General features: G+C 43.7%; 1 protein-coding gene across 1 annotated transcript in view; it reads right to left on the bottom strand.

Annotated features, from left to right (window-relative positions):
- LOC145415135 (uncharacterized) overlaps positions 1-20,826 on the bottom strand; it is a 197,386-nt gene that overhangs the window by 65,769 nt on the left and 110,791 nt on the right. Inside the window, exon 5 of the mRNA XM_080284555.1 lies at positions 59-296. Within this exon, the coding sequence (XP_080140681.1) occupies positions 59-296 (238 nt within the window). The remainder of the gene's footprint in view (positions 1-58; positions 297-20,826) is intronic.

Genomic DNA, 20,826 nt, shown 5'->3' with positions numbered 1-20,826 from the left:
AAATATTTGATAAAAGCAAATATAAGGGAAGCACCAGATTCTTCACAACAACAATTACCTTTGGATCCTCAGGAAAAGCCCTCTTCTTGCAAACTTTACACTCCATACTGACATATTTGTGTGCTTCATCAATAAGGAAAGAGACAACAGGTTCCATGGAGGGCCGAAGCACAAATGGTGGATCCTTTGGTCCAACCTTAGCTGGGGGCATGACACATCGACGAGCAATCTCTTCAGCCTGTGCAAGGAACCATCGTCGAAATACTGGTGGGTAGTTGCACTCCTTCTCCATAATGCTGGGGACAGGAGAGTACAAGGTTTTAGTATTTATGCTCAAAAAGATTCTGATTTCTTCATTATTATTTAAAATACTCTATTGTATAGAATGTATCAAAATCGACACCCAACATTTACAATCAAATCTATATGTTTCTGACTTCCCAGACCATGCAGACTTCCCCCTCCCACATTTCTCTCATTTACCTTCCCCCCTTCCTTAGTTAAACAGACCTCTCACACTAATATTGACACATTACCCCACACCCTATAATCCTCTAACATGGTCTATACCTACATCATATGCTAAGGAAAACACATGCACACAAATGAAGAAAACACAGGCGCACAAATTTCTATATATCTATTGCCAGACGTCATAATTCCGTAAGGGGTGGCCATTTGACTCTGAGTTATTTGTTTTACGTGCACAAATTTATATGCTCATATTACACAATGGTAGCAAGACCATTTCACAACAACTCCTGGCAGTGTTTTACAAGTGGAATGTTTTCAGTAATTTTCATTCCATTTTTGTACTACCCTGTATTCTAATGCATTTTCAAAGAAAATAAATTATGATTTCATACAAATTTTATTTTCTGATATCCACACACTTTATCTGCAGCTGTTCTTGATGAGCACAAGCTAAACATCCAAAGGTTGGGGAGAAGAATTTTTAGGTTGAACTGAAGCACGTAGCTGATAGAAACAATGTTGGTCTGGCTTTGTGTGTGAAGTTCTACCTTATTTGCTTTACAATTTTTTTTTCTGAAAGATGATGGAAGGAAAAGAAGACAAATTTATAATGATGATGAAAGGATGAAAAAAAGTCTCCAAACATGATGTACTGAAAGTATATGAATACTGTATTGGCAACACTTTGGAAGATTAGGTTGCATAGGCAAAGAACACCAGTGGGTTCAATAGCAGACCAGATCGTGGTAACTGTAGATATGGAGACACAACAATAACTTACCTGAAATTTTGTATACACCAAGTACATTAATACAACAAATACAACTGGGTGCACATGCATGCATGCACCTGCATATCCCCCCCCATGCATGCATGCACCTGCATGTCTTCCCCATGCATGCAATTAAGCATGTATAAAGGCCAAGCAAAACAATATAGTACCTTGCTCTTACTCTTGTGAATGTGGGTTTAAATGCTGTGCCACTAAAAAAGTAATAGTAACTATTAATATGGGTGTCTGCAATAATAATGACAACATAAATAAGAAATATAATGATAATAGTAGTAATAATAATAATAATAATAATAATAATAATAATGATACTACAACTACTACTACTACTGATAATAATAATAAAAATCATCATCATCATCATCAAAATCCGGACCTCCTTTCTGACCCAAGGGCAGCTGCTGCTGCTGCAAATAATAATAATAATAATAATAATAATAATAATAATACAGTAATAATAATGATGATACTACTACTACTAATGATGATGATAATAATAATAGTCTATCTATCTATCTATTGCCAGATGCCATAATCCTGTAAGGGGTGGCCATTTGACTTTGAGTTATCTGTATTATGGGGAGGGGCACTAACCACCCACCAACCCACTTGTTGACACGTAGGGAGCACGTATGGTTTGGTTATATGGTTACCACCCAGCGTTGTAAATGGTTTCCTGGCTTAGAGGAAACCATTTGGCTTGTCATTCAATGTAAAGGCACCTGTAAAGGAAAGAAAAGCAATAAGAAGTGACAAGAAAGATGGGAGAAACAGGAAGAGAGGAGGGCAGGCACAGAAAAATAATGATAAAGACGAAGGAAGAAGTAGGCAGCACTATATCTAATAATAATAATAATAATAGTAATAATCCTAATCCTAATCCTAATAATAATAATAATAGTAATAACCATAATAATAATAATAATAATAATAATAATAATAATAATAATAGTAATAATAATAATAATAATGAAGAGTGCTGTGAAGCGGCTGAAAAATGGGAAAGCAGCTGGGGTTGATGAGGTGTATGCAAAAAAGATTAAGTGTTGTGGAAAGAGTGGAATGAAGTGCTTGTTGGAGATATGTAAGAAGGCATGGATGAGTGAAACTACGCCAGGAGAGTGGAAAATGGCTGTGATTGTACCCCTGTACAAATATAAAGGTGGGTGAGGTAAGTGCAAGAATTATTGTGGCCTAAGTTTATTGAGTGTGGTTAGGAAGGTATATGGAAGAATTATTATAGAGAAAGTAAGAGAGATATCAGAAGTCTTTGTAAGTGATGAACAGGGTGGCTTTAGGAGTGGCAGTGGATGTGTGGATCAAATATTTGCGGTGAGACAGATAGCAAAGAAGGCTTGTGAGAAGGACCATAAGGTGTTTATGGCATTCATGGATCTGGAAAAATCATGTGACAAAGTGGACAGAGAAGGACTGTGAAAGTTTAGCACATGTATGGTGTAGATGGTAAGCTGATACGTGCCATTATAAGTTTTTATGATGGCCATGTATGTGGGTGCTCACACCCAGGTGAGAGTGAATGGAGATTTGAGTGATGAGTTTTCCGTGAATGTTGGTGTGCATCAGGGGTCAGTCTTGAGTCCCATGTTGTTTATCATGGTACTTGAAGCCCTTTCATGTGACTTTAGAAATGGACTCCCGTGGGAGTTGTTGTATGCTGATGATTTGGTGTTGATTGCAGAGAATGAAAGGGAGGCGGAGGAATGGTTTAGGAAGTGGAGAGATGGTATGGGGTAGAAGGGTTTAAGGGTAAATGCAGATAAAACAAAAGTGATGATATCTAGGGTTGGTGGCGGTACTGTCAAAGACGAGGGAGAGTGGCCATGTGCAGTTTGCCACAAGGGCGTGGGAAGTAATTCCATCTTGTGTGGTGTGTGTGATAAATGGGTGCATAAGAGATGTAGTGGTATCAGAGGTAGACTCCGAGATAATGCTGATTTTATGTGTATGGCGTGCCGGGGTGAGCAGGTGGAGATCGTCAGACGTGAAAGGATTGAACTTGCTGGTGAATCTCTTGAGTGTGTGGAAGAGTTTTGTTATTTGGGAGACATGTTGTGTGCTGGAGGTGGGGCTGGAGCCAGCTCTCTGGCTAGGGTGAGAAGTGGTTGGAAGAAGTTCAAGGAGCTCTTGCCTCTCCTGACATTGAGAGGGCTCTCCCTACGTGCAAAGGGTCTTTGTATGCAGCATGTGTTTGGAGTGTAATGCTGTATGGCAGTGAGACCTGGGCAGTGAAAGAAGGAAGACATTCGCCGGCTCAGACGTACAGAAATGACAATGATTAGGTGGATGTGCAGTGCGTCCCTGCGTCCAAGGGCTGGAGGGGCTGGGTTTACAATGGAAGAGTTGAGAGGTAGGATGGGACTGGAGTGTATTGGTGTTGTGATGAGGAGAGGTAGATTGAGGTGGTTTGGACATGTGGAGAGGATGGGGGATGATAATTGGGTGAGGAAGGTGAGAAGTGTTAATATTGGGGGTGGGGTTATGAGGGGTAGACCGAGAAAGACATGGGACGGGGTCATTAAGTGTGACCTTAGGGTTAAGGGACTGAACAGGGAGGCTGCAATGGATCATGCAGCGTGGAGAGCCGCCATTAGGTGACCAAGGCCGACACATGCAAGCATGTTGGAGCCTTTAAAAACGAAACGAAAACGAAACGTAGTGAAGCATGTGTAAGGGTTAATGGGCATCTAAGTGAATGGGTTCACGATTGGTGTGGGCATGCGACAAGGTTGTGTGACGTCCCCGTGGTTGTTCAATATATATATATATATATATATATATATATATATATATGGATGGGGTGATGAGATAAGCAAAAACACGAGTAATGGAGAGGGGGATGGCATTGGTACTGAATGGTGATGGATGGAATATCTCAAATTTGTTGTATGCTGATGATACATTACTGCTTGCAAATACCAGACAAGAACTTGGTAGACTAGGGCTGAGTTTTGTTGATGTCTGTGAGTGTCGTGCCTTGAGAGTAAATGTAGAAATGAGTAAAGTGATGGTTATTGAGAGAGAACGTGACTCCCTGTGCGAAGTTAGAGTGAATGGTGAGAGTGTTCAAATACCTGGGTACAGTGATAGAAAAGAGAGGAAAATGTGCAAAGGACATGCAAAGTAGAATGACACAAGGAAGAAATGTAGCTGGTGGAAAGAAGGCCTTGAAAAGAAACAGAAGCTTGAGTGTTACAGTTGCACAAGACTTACATGAAGAAGTGTTAGTGCCAACTTTATGGATGTGAGACTATGGTGTGGCATGAAAATGGAAAGTCAAGAGTAAGAGCAGTGGAGATGTGACTGCTGAGGAATGTAAGTGGAGTACAAAGGGTGAACAGGATACAAAATAATGTGATTCGTGAAAGATGTGAAGTGAGGAAGTCGGTGGACACCTGTATCGAAGAGAGTGTATTGAGATGGTATGGTCATGTGGAAAGAATGGATAACAACAGAATGGTGAAAAAGGTATATCTAAGTGAATCTGAAGCAGGGAGGAGGCAAGGTAGACCAAGAAGAAGGTGGGCAGATATGGTGGATGAGTGTGTGAGGAAGAGAAGTTTGGAAGTCCGTGAGGCTAGAGAACTGACAACAGATTGAGCTGGCTGGATGAATGTTGTGAGAAGAAGTGCATGATCAGGGATTTGGCACCCATTTTCAATGTGGCAGCGACTGGACTGACTTTATCGGATATGTTTTTGTAAAGCTACAGAACGTGGTGAATGTTTTTGGCGTATCCAATAAAGCCAGGATTCCGGGGGCTTGAATGATAAGTGAATGGAAGTGTGGCCCATTGGATTGAGCAAATTTGGGCTTTCTAGACATTGCTACTCCTCACCCTGTCCTAGGGTGGGAGAGGAGGTCCGAATGATGATGATGATGATGAGTAACTAGAACTCCGTAACTCTTCTGTGAACAGACACTAGTCTCCACTGACCGTTTCTTACAATGAACTTGACCCCATTAGGAAGATTTAGATTTTCTTCTATCAGCAATGGCCCATACCAGGACACATAACCTGGGATATTCAGATTCCTTGTGCAGGTCTTATTGAAATCTCCAGTAGATATGACCAGTTAATCTTGTTCACAACATAATACTGATATGACTCTAACTGACATGCCCCTTCGTGTAAAGGATTTGATTTTTTTTTTTCTATCAGCAATGGCCCATGCCAGGACACATGACCTGGGCCCTTCAGATTCCTCACGCAGTCTCCAGTTCTCCTGGAATCGTTGCGAGACTCTAAGGCAGCACTTGGCTTGTCCCTCATTGTAGAGTCACAGAGAGAGAGAGAGAGAGAGAGTGTGTGTGTGTGTGTGTGTTGAAACCATGTCAGCAAACATCAAATCTGCAGCCGTCACACTGACAGCAGGCAGCTCATAATCAGGAATATTTCACACAACACAGCTCCTGTTGGCAGATGTGACAACCACAGAGGCACAGGAGACAATACATACATCAGCAGCAATACGGCGAAGAGGAAGGGCATTGTCTTCTTGAGCTGATGTGTGACCACGGTGCATATATAGGCACACCCCAGTTTGACGATGCAAATGGTTAAGTAAAGACCCATCGCTAGGCGGGGTATCGTACCTTGGGGTAGATTTAAGACGTAAAGTATTGGGATGCATTTTTGAGCATTGGGTTTCCCCCCAAACCAAGTCCTAAACCCACCCACATGAGTCCAGAAAAAAGTTTAAAGCCAATCTAAATGGCCTAACAGCTGTAAAAGAAGCTAACCTAAGCCTAAAACCAGAGCTCATCTCGCTTGTACCTAGTCAAGGTCACTGGAGAACACATCTCCAACTCGTATTCAAACTCAGTAAAGCAGCAGCAGCACTGTATAAAGTACAATCCGACCATCAGAGGGTCCCAGCACAATTAAACAAACATCTGTTATGCATAATAATAATGTATGAATGATGCAGAATTGTCTAAGGTGCGAACTGTTGTGACAGAGAATCGTTGATATTTTGATGTGGAATTCTCCTGACGGGGAATGGGATCGATGATGTGATCGGGATAGCCTTTTCAACGGCCCCTCTCTACGTAGTTTTAGTTACTGTTCTGGTTGCTGAGCTCCTTTATTTTTTTTCTCTCTTATTTTCCAACATTTACTTAGAAATTCCTATGTACGAGGGGTGATTAGAAAGAAATGACAGTGAGTCCATAAACTTTTATTAGCATGAAGAACTATCAAACTATGACTCACATTCCTTCAAAGTACTCCCCTCCAACCTCTATGCAGCGTTCCATTCTCTTTCTCCACTTCATGAAGCAAGCGTGGTACTCTGAAGACGGTATACTTCGGAGTTCTGAATTGACGGTCCGTGCCAAGTCTTGGATGCGATGAAATTGCTTCCCAGCGATAGCAGATTTAATTTTTGGAAACAACCAAAAGTCACAGGGAGCCAGGTCAGGGGAGTAGGGTGGGTGGGGGAGCAGAGTTATACCTTGTAGTTCCAGGTACTGCATAGTGAGGCGAGCTTTGTGGGGTGCAGCATTGTCGTGGTGCAGCAAAAGGCGAGACCGACGGCGGGTTGGTGCGGTGTTGGCCTTGTGTTCCAAGACTTGTGGAAGGACCTGGTCTGTGTAGTACTGGGCTGTGATAGTGGACTTTTCAGGCATCACATCCACGCATATTGGTCCTTGAGAATTGAAAAAGATGGTGAAAAAGCGCTTCTGGCTGCGAAATCCATCCTTCAAAATCTGAGGTCGAGGGTCTTCATCGCCCAACCACACCATGTTTGACTGCTTGTCACGGGTTGTGAAGAATGAAATCCAACACTCATCTCCAGTAGCAACATCTGAGAACCGTTTTGGACCATTTGGTTCAAATTCAGCAAGCCAGACACGACAAATCCTCACCCGTTCAGCCTTTTGCTCATCAGTCAACAAATGGGGTATCCATCGACAACACTTCTTCCTCAGGTGTAATTGTTCATGCACGATGTCATATGCACTCCCATAACTGATATCAAGCTCCAAGGCTAAGAACCTAAGAGTTACAGTTGGATCCTCGTCAATGATGGACCGTGCACGGACAGTTGTTGCTTCGGTCCACGGATGTCCGGGGGCGTCCAGAGCGTTGTTCATCTTTCAATTCAGTTTTTCCTGCTGTGAAAGCACGAATCCAGAGGGAAACAGTTTCCAGGGAAGGAGTAGTGTCTGGATAAACTTGTAATAATTCCCCTCGAATCTCTGTTGCTTTCTTTCCCAGTTTCCACCTCGTAAAAATGTAGAACCTGCAGCCTTCTTTCGAGTAATCCATGTTTCTGGCCAGAGAGCAAAAACAAGAGTGAAGCATTCACTCACAACAATAAAACAAGAAAAGTCAGGCATACGGCGACAAGTTCAAACTCGTAAGGACAGGCAACTATGCACTCTCCTTGCTCCCCTACCTCCCATCATTCAAGGTTTTCATGTTATAGCACGAACTGTCATTACTTTCTGATCACCCTTCGTATTTTCAAAGCGTTTTCCCTTGAACAGCCTGAACGTAAACACGTGATTTATTGATCGATAATGCAATCATGACAGCCTTTTCAACAGCCCCTCTTTATGTCGCTTTAGTTACTACTGTATTCTGGTTGCTGAGCCCCTTTATTTTCTTCTCTCTTATTTTCCAACATTTATTTAGAAACTCCACTGTATCTTCAAAGCATATTCCCTTGAACAGCCCAAGTGTTAACACATGATTTATTGATTGATGCGACTGGGATAGCCTTTTCAATGGCCCCTCTTTATGTTGTTTTGGTTACTGTTCCGGCTGCTGTGCTCCTTTATTTTTTTCTCTCTTATTTTCCAATATTTATTTATAAATTCCTTTGAATTTTCAAAGCGTTTTTCCTTGACCAGCCTGAATGTAAACACACGATTTACCAATGTCAGCTTTCATCCATGAATGAAATATTTACTCTTCAAGGCTTCCACAATTATTAGTATTTATTTAAAGGCTTCCACAATTATTAGTATTTATTTAAAATTATTATTAAGTATTCCATGATAGGTTGCATGTTCAACTCGGACGACCAAGTCCCAAACATTTTGGGATCGGGTCATTGAAAAAAAAAAAAAAAAAAAAAAAAAAAAAAAAGTTTTCAACCCTACTTTGAACTTGCTGCGTGGCGACAAACAGCTGTGTTTTGGTGCGTAGTTCCTCTGACATCCGGCAGAGGGCACATGCCTCCTCACTATTTCCCACCTACCTACCAACGTGACTGCACGCTCGTCATCATGGCCGCCCATGTGCTCGCTTTTGTGGTGGTGCCCTACCTGCTGGAGGCCCTGCTGTTCCTCTGCTGCCCCTTACTAGTGTGTGTGATGATGGCACTGCCACCTGAGAAGAGGAAACGAGTGGTTCTGACTCTGAAGAAGAGGGAGATAGTGAAGGTGGATGTAGGATGGTCGACTTTCTGCATCCTCCAAGACTTCAACCTGGCCTGCTCTACCTTGTTCGATATCAAGAAATCCCAGGACAAACTCACCCAGTACACGGCTGACTTCGCATTGAAAACCAAATGCAACGTGCAGAGGAAGATTATGTACCATCCTAGGTTTGCAGAAATTGACTGCTCTATGCTGATTTGGTATCATCACCAATGTGCTACTGGTGTGCTGGTGTGTGGTACAGAGCTGAAGGCTGCTACTGAGAAGTTTGCAAGGCTACACGACACCTCAGACTTCAAGGCATCCGAAGGGTGGCTCTTTGCTTTCAAGTTACAACATGGACTTACCAACCGTAAGGCCCATGGCAAATTCTTTGGATGCCAACGAGGATGGACTAGAAAATTTCAGCAGAAGGTGAAGGGCTTGACTGACAGGGAGGGCCTCATTCTCGGTCAAGTCTACAACGCTGATGAAACAGGTTTTTTCTATTGCTCGCTGCCCACGATCACCCAAACAGAGGAGACAGAGATGCGTGTACCCAGATGCAAGCTCTCCAAGCAGCAGATTTCAGCTTTGTGTTGTGACAACGCTAACAGCATGCACCGGCTCAAGCCCGTTATTGTTGGCCATGCAAAGCAGCCTCAGTGCCTTCGTGGGGTGATAGATGTCCTTCCTGTCATTTAGTACCAGTCTGTGAAGGCTTGGTTCACAGCCAAGAACTTCAAAGACTGGTTTCACCAGCACTTCGTCAAGGAGGTCATCCATTATCAGACGTAAAAACTGGGAATCCCATGCAACCAGGTAATGGTTCTCCTTCTGGACAATGCACTTGTGCATCCATCCAACATGGAGTTGGTGACTGAGACTGGCCGCATTAGGTGCTTGTTTTTGCCACCTAATACTACTGCTCTCATTCAACCATTGGACCAAGGAGTGATTGTGGCAATGAAGAGGCTGTACCATTGGAAGTTCCTGGACGAGGTGATGGCTGTTCTTGAGGACGAGGATGAGTGCAGGGAGGGACAGGACATGCGAGGCCAGCGGACAATGGAAAATCTTCGCTGCTACAACCTCAAGGCACCCATCTACAACTGGGTCAGTGCATGGAGAGAAGTCTCTGTCAAGACTCTGGAAAATGGTTGGTCTTGTCTGCTTTTTGGAGCCGATGTGGTGCACGACACTCTAGGGTCTGACGTGGATGACTTCCATGCACGTCTTCATGTGGCTGGAAATGAGGTGGATGTGGACAAAGTGCCTGAGTGGCTGGATGACGACGAGGGCAATCCTGGGTATCAGATCATGTCTGATATCGAGATCGCATCTTCAATTGCAGGTACAAATACCCAGCTGGAAGATTCCAATGAGGACAGCGAGAATGATGTGGACTCCTCTCAGTGCGCCACTACTCTAGCCATCTCCAAGCTAAGCGCACTCTGGAAGCATGTTGAGCTCATTCTCGACTACCTTGAAAACCTGGACTGCAACAGAGAGATGGGGCCCCTGGGACTTGTGAAGGACGTGCGCGCTTTTAGGGAGTGCATCATCACTCACCCGAATCGCCATTCCTTACGTCAAGCAACCACTGACATCTTCTTCAGGCCCGTGACCCCCGTTGTGTCCAGCCCTGGCTCCACACCAATGCCTCACCAAGACATGCCTTCCACCACTGAGTCACAGCCCAGCACATCGGCCATGGTGAAGTCTCCATAGAATGTGAGTTTGCGGCTATCTTCAGAGTCGTCTGCAGTGGGCAGCCCCTCACCACATCCCAGCAACGCGTCCCTTGGCCACCTGCAACACCTACTCTCTGACTCTGATAGTGAACAAACGGCAAAAACTTGCCATTAGACCACATGGGAATTTACAGTGTCTTGCAGTGTTAAGAACGGAATGTGCAGTGTTAAGAAATTAGAATTCAAAGTGCAAACGATTAAGTGCAGCACAACACTGGATTACTGTATGTGCTTCAAGTGCACCTTCATACTGTCAAAGTCTGAGAGGAGGGGGGTTAATCTTTGCGACAGCCACGGACGTACTGTAAGTACCCTGTATGCTGCTAAATATTTTCCATACTCACTTCTAATTCCTCATTCTCTGGTTCCTATTCATTTATTTCATGGTTTGTCCCTTATTTGTGTGAAGAGGGTCTTAAATAGGTGCTGTGCAGGTCCAGTAGGGAGTTATTTAGGTGGTTTTCAAAGTTAGGTTGGGTAAGGGTCCATAAGTACCTGTCTAGAGGACATTTTCCCGTGTCCCGGACAAACCCAAGACCCAGACATGCCTTTGGCTATATTACATCTGATCTTGGAGGGATTACTGTTTTCTTTGTTGGGTCGCCTAGCTGTCCACACTGTTTTGTACCTCGTCTGATGGGTGAGAATCCGTACCTAAAATGACAGTGTTCACTCCACCTATGACTAAAACACGTTAATCTAAGTCTAAAAGCAATTTCTAAATCAATCTAAACACAAAATTTAAGTCTAACATATCTTCAAAATCAGTAAAGAAAAATCAAAACCCATTGCAAAACTGGGAGTAGGCTTTTGATAGGTGGGGTAGGGTGGTATTTCTACCCCATCACTATTCCGAGGTATTGCATCTACGGGTATCGTAAATCAGGATTTGCCTGTACTTATGCTGAAGAAAGAGGCAGAACCAGAAACCAGGATTATCCAGTATCTGAGAGGTGCAACCTGTGTTGCCAAGTGGATCAGACACAGGATTAGTGTCCAAGACAGCAGTTCTGCAACTGACGGTACCGTTTCACTCAGAACCATTGCGATAGGATCGTTGAACAGCGGCAGGAAGACCTGCTCACGGCTTCAGACAGAGTACACTAGAAACTCTGGCAGGGCCCACAAATTCAACTGAGTTATCTTGTGAACCCATCATTTGGCAAAGCAAGTCCATACCAGTTCCTCCAACATCACAATACCAGGCAACAGGCAGGACACATTGCAGGCCATATGCAGAACCAAGATCAAAATTTTTTCCATCAATGTTCGAGGCTTCCATATTAATGTGGGAGAGATAATGCATCGGTCTGTCAACAGAAACTTGACGGATGCCATATTCTTTGAAGAAGATTCCTAAACAATACAGTTTCTAATAACTATGCAAGAATTCCTGGTTATATGCAGTGGATTAGGAAGGACACAAACTGACAAGGTGGAGGAACTGCACTTTGCCAAAAAGAAGGGTTACAAGTGCAGATCATTACTTCCCAGTCCCTACCAGACTGGAACTACTCTTGTTCAAGATACTTGATGCTGGGGGACAAGGATCTTTTTGATGTGGTTGCTACCATCCTCCATCGCAGGGAACAGAGCTGCTATACTTCCTTGATGACAATTTGGACCAGCTGATGAATGACAACCACTGTCATCAAGTACTTGTGTTCAGGGACCTCAACCAGCATGGAGTTCAGGATAAATCTGATTAATCTATGGCCTTGTATGCTCTCTTTAGCTATGTCGCCTTTCCCGCACATAGCTTGGGCTCATCTCTAGATCTGGTTGTATTGGATATTTCTGACCATCTGATACACTGTTCATCGCTTGGGATTGTTGGCACATCTGATCATGAAGCAGTGCTGACCAGGATCAGGCTCATCCTGCCGGGGAAAGAAGCCATCAAATGCATATTGTGGAAGTGGGATGCAGTGAACAGGGAAGGCCTTGGACACACCTTGTTACAGCTGGACTGGAAATGTGTAATACTGGCTACCATTAATGGTCAAGTTAACACCCTTACTTCATCGCTACAGGATATCCAACACCACTTTGTACCACACATGTTGGTGACATCAAGAACAACAGAACAGCCTTGGTTTGGTTCTTGATGTAAGGCAGCCTTAGACAAGAAATACCGTTTGTGTGTCTGGTACAAACACCATCATACAATACTGAATAAATTTCTCCACAAGCAAGCTACTAAACAAATGGAACAAGTCCAGCAGTGGACAATTTGCCAGTGGGAGATGAGCACAAGACGTTAGGTAAGAGATGCAATTACTGCAAGCAAAATGTAGGGGAATATAATTTATGGCTGGTGGCAGTACAATCAAAGCACAGGCAGAAAGGCCATGTGCGGTTTGCCACATGGGTGTGGGACGTAACCCCCTCTTGCGCATTATTTGTGATAAGTGGGTGAATGAGAGATGTAGTAGTATCAGAGGTACAGTGCACGATAATGCTGATTTCATGTTTGCTGTGTGTAGGGGAGAGCATGTAGAGATTGTCAGGCATAAAACAGATTTAGCTTGTTGGTGAGTCTCTTGAATGTGTGGAAGAGTTCTGTTACTGCTGGACATAGCTAGGGTAAGGAGTGACTGGAAGAAGTTCAGGGTGTTTTTGCCACGCCTGACACTGACACTGCTCTCCCTCCATGCCAAGAGATCTTCGTATGTGGCATGTGTTGGGAGTGCAATGCTGTATAGTAGTGAGATCTGGGCAGTAAACGAAAAGGATATTTGTAGGCTCAACTGTACAGAAACATTAATGAACAGATGGATGTGTAGTGCATCATTCAATTTCTTGGGGGGGGGGAGGCTAGGATTATGAATAAAGAGTTGGGAGGAAGGATGCAACTGCAGTGTATTGATGTGATGAGAAGTAGACTGAGATGGTTTGGAAATGTGGAGAGGATAGGAGGACAATTGAGTACAAAATGTGAGAAATGTGAACATCAGGGGTACGGATGTGAGAGAAGGGCCAAAAAAGACCTGTGATGAGGATACAGAGTGTGACCCTAGGGATAAGGGACTATATTGGGAGGCTGCCAGAGACAAAACAGCAGCGTGGAGAGCCGCCATTAGGTGACCAAGGCCCATGCATGCAAGCATGCTGGAGCCTTTATTGACAATACCAGGGACACACAAGTGACACAGTAATTCCACTTCTATCATCCCAAACCAGAGAAGTGGCTCTCAGTATGGCCCATGAAGTGACTGTTCTTGCTCAGCAGTTTGCTAACAAAATGAATAAATCAAGAGCTAGATCATCACCCATCCCAGGTACTGGTGCTACCACATGATAAACTAAGACAAATAACATCACAGTCTAAAGTCTACATCTGGTTACAGGGTTTGGATGAGAAGAAGGGGGAGGGATATGACTGTTTGAGTTCATGCTTGCTTCATTGTTGTGCCCAAGAACTAACCCCACCCCTCACCACCATGTTTAATAGCATTCTGCACTCAAACACACGGCCAAGGGGCTGGAAAACTAGCAATGTTATACACATTTGTAAGAAAAGGGGTCGGCGAGAGGTCAAGAATTATCATCCAGCATCATTGCTCTCGGTCATCAGTAAAGTAACATCCAAGAAAGGATAACAGCATGAAGAATAACGGAACACCTGACAAAGAACCATCTATAGCGCACAAGTCAATACAGTTTCCACAAGAATCACTATGCTGCTGACCTTCATTTGTAGCTGACCTCTGAGTGGACTGATGCACTTGACAGGGGCCAGCGAACCTGTGTGCTGGCTCCTGACATCGAGCGTGCTTTTGATGAAGTGTAGCATGAAACTCTGTTGGTGAAGCTCCAAGCAGCTGAAATGGATGGGACTTGCAAGATTTGCTCATCAATTATTTGAACAACAGGCACCTTAATGTTGTGTTGAAGTGTTGTAAGTCTGCTCCCTACAGCATATGGGCAGGAGTTCCACAAGTAAGTGTCTTAGGACCTCTGATGCGAAATGTCTATATGAATGACCTGCTCTATCACATCCCTGAGGCTCAAGCCTTTGCTGATGATGGGATGCTGATGGTGAACTACGATCCAGCTCAAGAAGGCACTGCTAGGATACAGGTGAATGAGAGGCTGATGGGCATAACTGCCTGGAGGGAAAGGTGGAAGGTCAGGTTTGCTCCTCAAAACACAATTCATGCTATCACAAGATCTGAACACAAAATGCAGATGAACTCTGGAGCTCCAGTAACAACATCACAAGATGAGATGGACATTTTAGAGGTCACCTATGACAAATAATTAACATTCAAACCCCATATAGAAAACATTACAAGATATGCTTCTAAGTTAACAGCTTTGAGGAGGATATCAAGGCTGCTGGAAAGTAATGGATGGGAGGTGCTCCACAAGACCCAGATCTGGTCAGGCATGGAGTACTCCCATTTGGCCTGGGCTGGTACAACCAACAAGCACCTCAGTCTCCTTGATAAAGTTGAGGCACAGGCAAAATGGATTACTGAAGACGGTGCTGTGAGTCCACAGAGGATCTGCAAAACCTAAAACACTATAGGGATATGGTGGGAATGACCACCTTCTTCAAGACCCATCAGCTTCATTCCCCTCACTTGCAGTCTCTGAGACTACCACAGGGACAAAGAGCATTCTCCGCGAGAAGGGTGGAGCAAGCCCCAGCGGCTCTGGAGGAACCATGGTGTCACACCTCATGCCATCTAAGATAATTTTTACCTAAATATTGTAAATTGTGGAATACTTGCAAAAGTGTAACATCACAATGTATATAGTACAAAAGATCAAGTGTAATGTTAAAAGGTGGCTGAAGAACAGAAGTTCTACAAACAGATAATAAGAGGTTAAGCTTTCAGAGAAGAACTACATAAATGTAGACTTCTTTAACTTATAAATAGTAGTCACACCAGTAATAGGACAAGGATTAATGTACAGTCACGCGTACTAATTTCTGCTCAGGGGTTACCCCTTCCTTCCCCCCTCTACCCTGGACAGAGGGAAGGGGGGAATCGCGAACAAGTCTACCCCGCCTTCTGCCCCCAGCTCCTCCACCCTCCACCTCCAGCTGCCAGTTACTGATTAGACGCAAATTTTCTCATGTCCTGTAAAGATGACTAAACTGTCGTCGCACACGCTTTCAACGGCCAAGATTTGGACTATATTTTTAGAATAAATTATTACCGTATTGAACTGCATTCTCAAATTGAAAATATTCACCATCATTGTAATCCAGTGTCATCCGCTGCACAATTCTGGGTTCCAGTGCTTACCTTTTCACTTCCCCCAGCTCTCTCTCTCTCTCTGAATTTACTTTTCCCACTCACTCTTTCTTTTTAAGTTTATATAACTTTCTCTTTGCTTCTCTCCCCCTTCTCTCTCGTTCTTTGTCTTAAGTCTTCCCCGCCTCTCACCCTCCCTCCTCCCCACCGTAGGCCTGATCAGCAGTCAGTTATACTGTCACTGCTCCTTCGTATATCGTGTGCAGGCAACATTTATCACACACACTTAGGTCAGATGTATGGAAAGCTATTGTTTTTTTTATATATATAATTGTATTTCTCATTATGTGCCAAGTTCAAGTAGAGAACACCAGACCAATATTCGAAATTTTTATTAGAGTGACTGTTCCACTTCACATAGCTGGGTAGCTGGGCTTATAAACTGCACACACACACACACACACACACACACACACACACACACACACACACACACGACTGAAATTTTGCACTGACAGCGTGGCGACTACAAATATAGTCATTCTAACAACTGGATCTGCTGGCTCCAAACCCTCCCTGACCCAGTCAAACTCCTCATTCAATAACCGGTTATTGAATGAGGAGTTTGACTGGGTCAGGGAGGGTTTGGAGCCAGCAGATCCAGTTGTTAGAATGACTATATTTGTAGTCGCCACGCTGTCAGTGCAAAATTTCAGTCGTGTGTGTGTGTGTGTGTGTGTGTGTGTGTGTGTGTGTGTGTGTGTGTGTGCAGTTTATAAGCCCAGCTACCCAGCTATGTGAAGTGGAACAGTCACTCTAATAAAAATTTCGAATATTGGTCTGGTGTTCTCTACTTGAACTTGGCACATAATGAGAAATACAATTATATATATAAAAAAAACAATAGCTTTCCATACATCTGACCTAAGTGTGTGTGATAAATGTTGCCTGCACACGATATACGAAGGAGCAGTGACAGTATAACTGACTGCTGATCAGGCCTAAGGTGGGGGGAGGGGAGGGGTGAGAGGCGGGGAAGACTTAAGACAAAGAACGAGAGAGAAGGGGGAGAGAAGCAAAGAGAAAGTTATATAAACTTAAAAAGAAAGAGTGAGTGGGAAAAGTAAATTCAGAGAGAGAGAGAGAGCTGGGGGAAGTGAAAAGGTAAGCACTGGAACCCAGAATTGTGCAGCGGATGACACTGGATTACAATGATGGTGAATATTTTCAATTTGAGAATGCGGTTCAATACGGTAATAATTTATCCTAAAAATATAGTCCAAATCTTGGCCGTTGAAAGCGTGTGCGACGACAGTTTAGTCATGTTTACAGGACATGAGAAAATTTGCGTCTAATCAGTAACTGGCAGCTGGAGGTGGAGGGTGGAGGAGTTGGGGGCAGAAGGCGGGGTAGACTTGTTCGCGATTCCCCCCTTCCCTCTGTCCAGGGTAGAGGGGGGAAGGAAGGGGTAACCCATGAGCAGAAATTAGTATGCGTGACTGTACTTACATATAATATAAAGAAAATAGTATAAAAATGAGAGAGAGAGAGAGAGAGAGTGAAAACTACCACTACTACTACTACTATTAATGATGATAATGACAGTCCTGACCCTGTATGTCACAGAACAGAAGAGATTTTAGGGTCAGTGTAGTTAAAGAACTGGTAATGGGAATTGCAAAATTGTGGAGTGCATGTCAAGTGTATCTGAGCTCAGAAACAAAAAGGTGTGTGTGTGTGTGTGTGTGTGTGTGTGTGTGTGTGTGTGTGTACTTACCTTACCTAATTGTATCTTTACAGGAATGAGTCAAGCTTGTACTGTCCCATGTCTTAAACCATTTTTATCGTACATATCCTTAAATTTATGAACTGTTTTGGCACACACTATTTCATTCGGTAGTGCATTCCACTGATCAACTGCCTTATTTGGGAAACTAAATTTCCTTATGTCTTTATTGCCTCTCTTTTTATGCAGTTTATTGCAGTGTCCTCTTGCTGATGCATCCCCATAGGTTATGTAATCATTTATGTCTATTTTCTCCTTCCCTGATATGCATTTATATAGCATAATCATGTCTACTCTTTTCTTTCTCTCCTGTAGTGTAGGTAGATTCTTTTTCTAGTCTTTCTTCGTAGCTTAGATCCCTTAAGCTTGGTACCCATCTTGCAGTGACCCTCTGAGCTTTTTCAATCTTATCTATGTTTCTTGAGATGAGGACTCCAGACTACTGATGCATACTCCAGGGTTGGTCTGCTGCTCTGCGCAGTGGCAGTATCGTAACCAATGAGGTCTTGCCTAAGTGACGTATTTGCTGCTGCTATAAAGCTCGAATTGGGAAAAGTTGTCAATACCATCTCTGCACTTTTGCGGCACCTCGGTTTGGGTTACCTTTCCTAGAAGGGTAGTCAAGTCGTACCCCACCTGCTCATGGTGACCTCGCAGACACCCTGTTTTTTTTTTTTTTCTATTTCTGTTCTTTGTGTTTATTCAGTTTTCTTTTTTTTCTCCTAAATTAGGGTGACACAAACGGGGGCGGCACTACCCGGGTTTATCCCGGGTAGTATTGTATATACTTTTTGCTGTTGTTCTTGTCATTTTGTTTTATTTTTTGTTCTCCTCTACCATGAGCAAACAACACCAGTGCCATCACTGCAGTAGGTCTGTAGCAAAAAGTGCACAAGCACTGAAGTGCGCCTACTGCACTGAGTGGGTTCATATAGCTTGTGAAAATTTGGACGCAGGCGACTATCCATTTATGAAGAAGAGCCACCAGCTGGGCTTTCGCTGGCTGTGTAACCAATGTGTCTGCCTGGGGGCGTAATTGAAATCAGTGCTCATGGCCAGAAAAAAAGCCATTCATAGTCAGCATGTACTGATTGTGAAACCAAAGAGTGGTACTGATGCCCTGACAAATCAGATGGGACCAGAAGACATCAGAGGTGTACTTAACTCGGTACCAGTTGATAACTGCCTTAAGACCAAGGCTGGTGGGTTGGTAATGAAGTTTCCATCAGCTGAGGCCAAACGTGAGGCAACTGGGATGCTGAGTGATCATTTTGGCTCTGAGGGCACTTTTTACATATCAGAGCCAAAGAAAATGTTGCATAAAATGACCGTGACAGGCTTTTCCTCTTCCTTGGGTAACTCTGACATCATCCCAAACATTCTGAGAAAAAACAATAAAATTAAGATGCTCGTTGATCGAGGTTGTACCCTCAACCTTCTCTTCACAAGAACAAGGAATGACACCACAACTGCTCTCTTGAAGATGTCGCCAGAGGTGAGATCCTCCATTGTAGAACAGGGCAATTACATCAATGTGGATCTTACAAGATGCCGTGCTTTCAACAGATTCTGGGTTACACAGTGTCATCACTGTCAAGGCTTTGGTCATACATCTGAGAGATGTTCTAGAAAAAATGATTAACCTAAATGCATCTTTTGTGCTGGAACCCATAAATCTAAGGATCATAGTAACAGAAATTCTTCCAAATGCATCAACTGCTCTTCTTTAAGACATCAAGATGCTAATTCAAATTCACAGTCAGATGCCCATTTTGCATCAAGTAGAGACTGTCCAATTATGGTTTCTCATAGGAATAGATTGATTGAAAACACCAATTTTGATCATTCAAAAAACTGACTACGTCCCTCTTGAACCAGTTGAGGATGGGTCTTTTATATATTCGTTCTATCCGTAATAAGATAGACTATATTAATGAAATTCAAAATCAGCACGAGCTTGACATTTTGTGCTTGACTGAAACCTGGTTGTATGAGTCTGATATCGATATTATTCATAATGCTTTGCCTAAGACACATTCTATTATTAGTATTCCCAGGCCTGCTGCTGACTATCCAGGAGGAGGCATAGCACTCATCTACTCGGCAGCACTTGCAAACGTTTCTCTTGTTGACTCAGACCTGACCCCATCTTCATTTGAATTTATGGAAAGTAATCCCTTCACTATCCGACGTAATAGAGCCAAAGGCATGTCCGGAAAATGGTCCTGTCCGGATAGTGGGCACCAGCCTCCTGGACTTGTACTTAGGGACCCTAACTCAGAAAAACACCTATACAACTCCCTCTGGACATGCATAGCACCTATTTAAGACCCAAATCACACCAATAAGGCACATAAAAGACTGAAATAAATGCAAAAGAAGCATAAAATGAGGTTTTTGAGGTAGGTTTATACAATATTAAACATTCTGGGTACTTACAAGTCCCTGGCTCCTGGACTGGTAGTTATGGACCTTAACCTAGCCTAACACAGAAAAACACCTCCCTACTGCACATGCATAGCACCTAAGACACTACATATTCACACCAATAAGGGACATAAAAGAGTGAAATGAGGTGTTTGAGGTAAGTACAGTATGGAAAATACAATACAGTACAGTATGAAACATTCTAAGTGGATCTGGAGCGGTGGCGTCTTCATCATGGGTCTACCCCCCAGAGGCTGTCGAAGAGAAGAGAAGGACAGCATGGGGGCCAAACCAATGCAAACCCCCCCGGCCCCTCACGGGGCTCGAGTACCTGGGAGTGGCTTTGGTCGCCCGGGCAAGTACCACATCTCCCAACACAACACACACAACAACACCGTTTTTTCTACACTGAGAAATGACTCCCCGGCTATCACTTCTTGACGACTTCTTCTAGCCGGGGACATTGAGAGCAATCGAGGACCCACCAACAAATACATATGTCCAACATGCTCAAAACCTATCACGTCGAGCCGACAGACAAAGGGTTCAGTTCAGTGCAACTCCTGCAAGAACTGGACCCATTACACCTGCACAACACTTGCATCCAGAAAACATTACACAAACACCTGGACCTGCTCCTTATGCTCCTTCCCCCCACCCATCAACCCCCCTTCCAATCCTACTTCCTTCACACCTCCACAGCCAAACCCACCGACCCTTCCCACACCATCCAGTCCCCCAACTCCTCCCATTCCAACCCATCCTAATCCACCTCAACCCTTACCTCCATCACAACCTCCTCCTACCCCTTCCCCTCCACCCACACCATCTCCCCCCCCGTGCTGCAGCAGCCAACACACACCACACACACAACATAAACATCCTTCAGTTAAACATAGATGGCATAAACACCAAAAAACATGAACTCACACAATTCATCAAACAACAGAACATACACATTGCCATCTTACAAGAAACAAAACTACACAGAGC

The sequence above is a fragment of the Coenobita brevimanus genome, chromosome 101 (genome assembly GCF_032717465.1).
Source record: "Coenobita brevimanus isolate Jiangsu-jjx chromosome 101, ASM3271746v2, whole genome shotgun sequence".
NCBI lineage: Eukaryota > Metazoa > Arthropoda > Malacostraca > Decapoda > Coenobitidae > Coenobita > Coenobita brevimanus.
The sequence above is the reverse complement of the archived record's forward strand: the minus strand, read 5'-3'. Positions and strand labels throughout refer to the sequence as shown.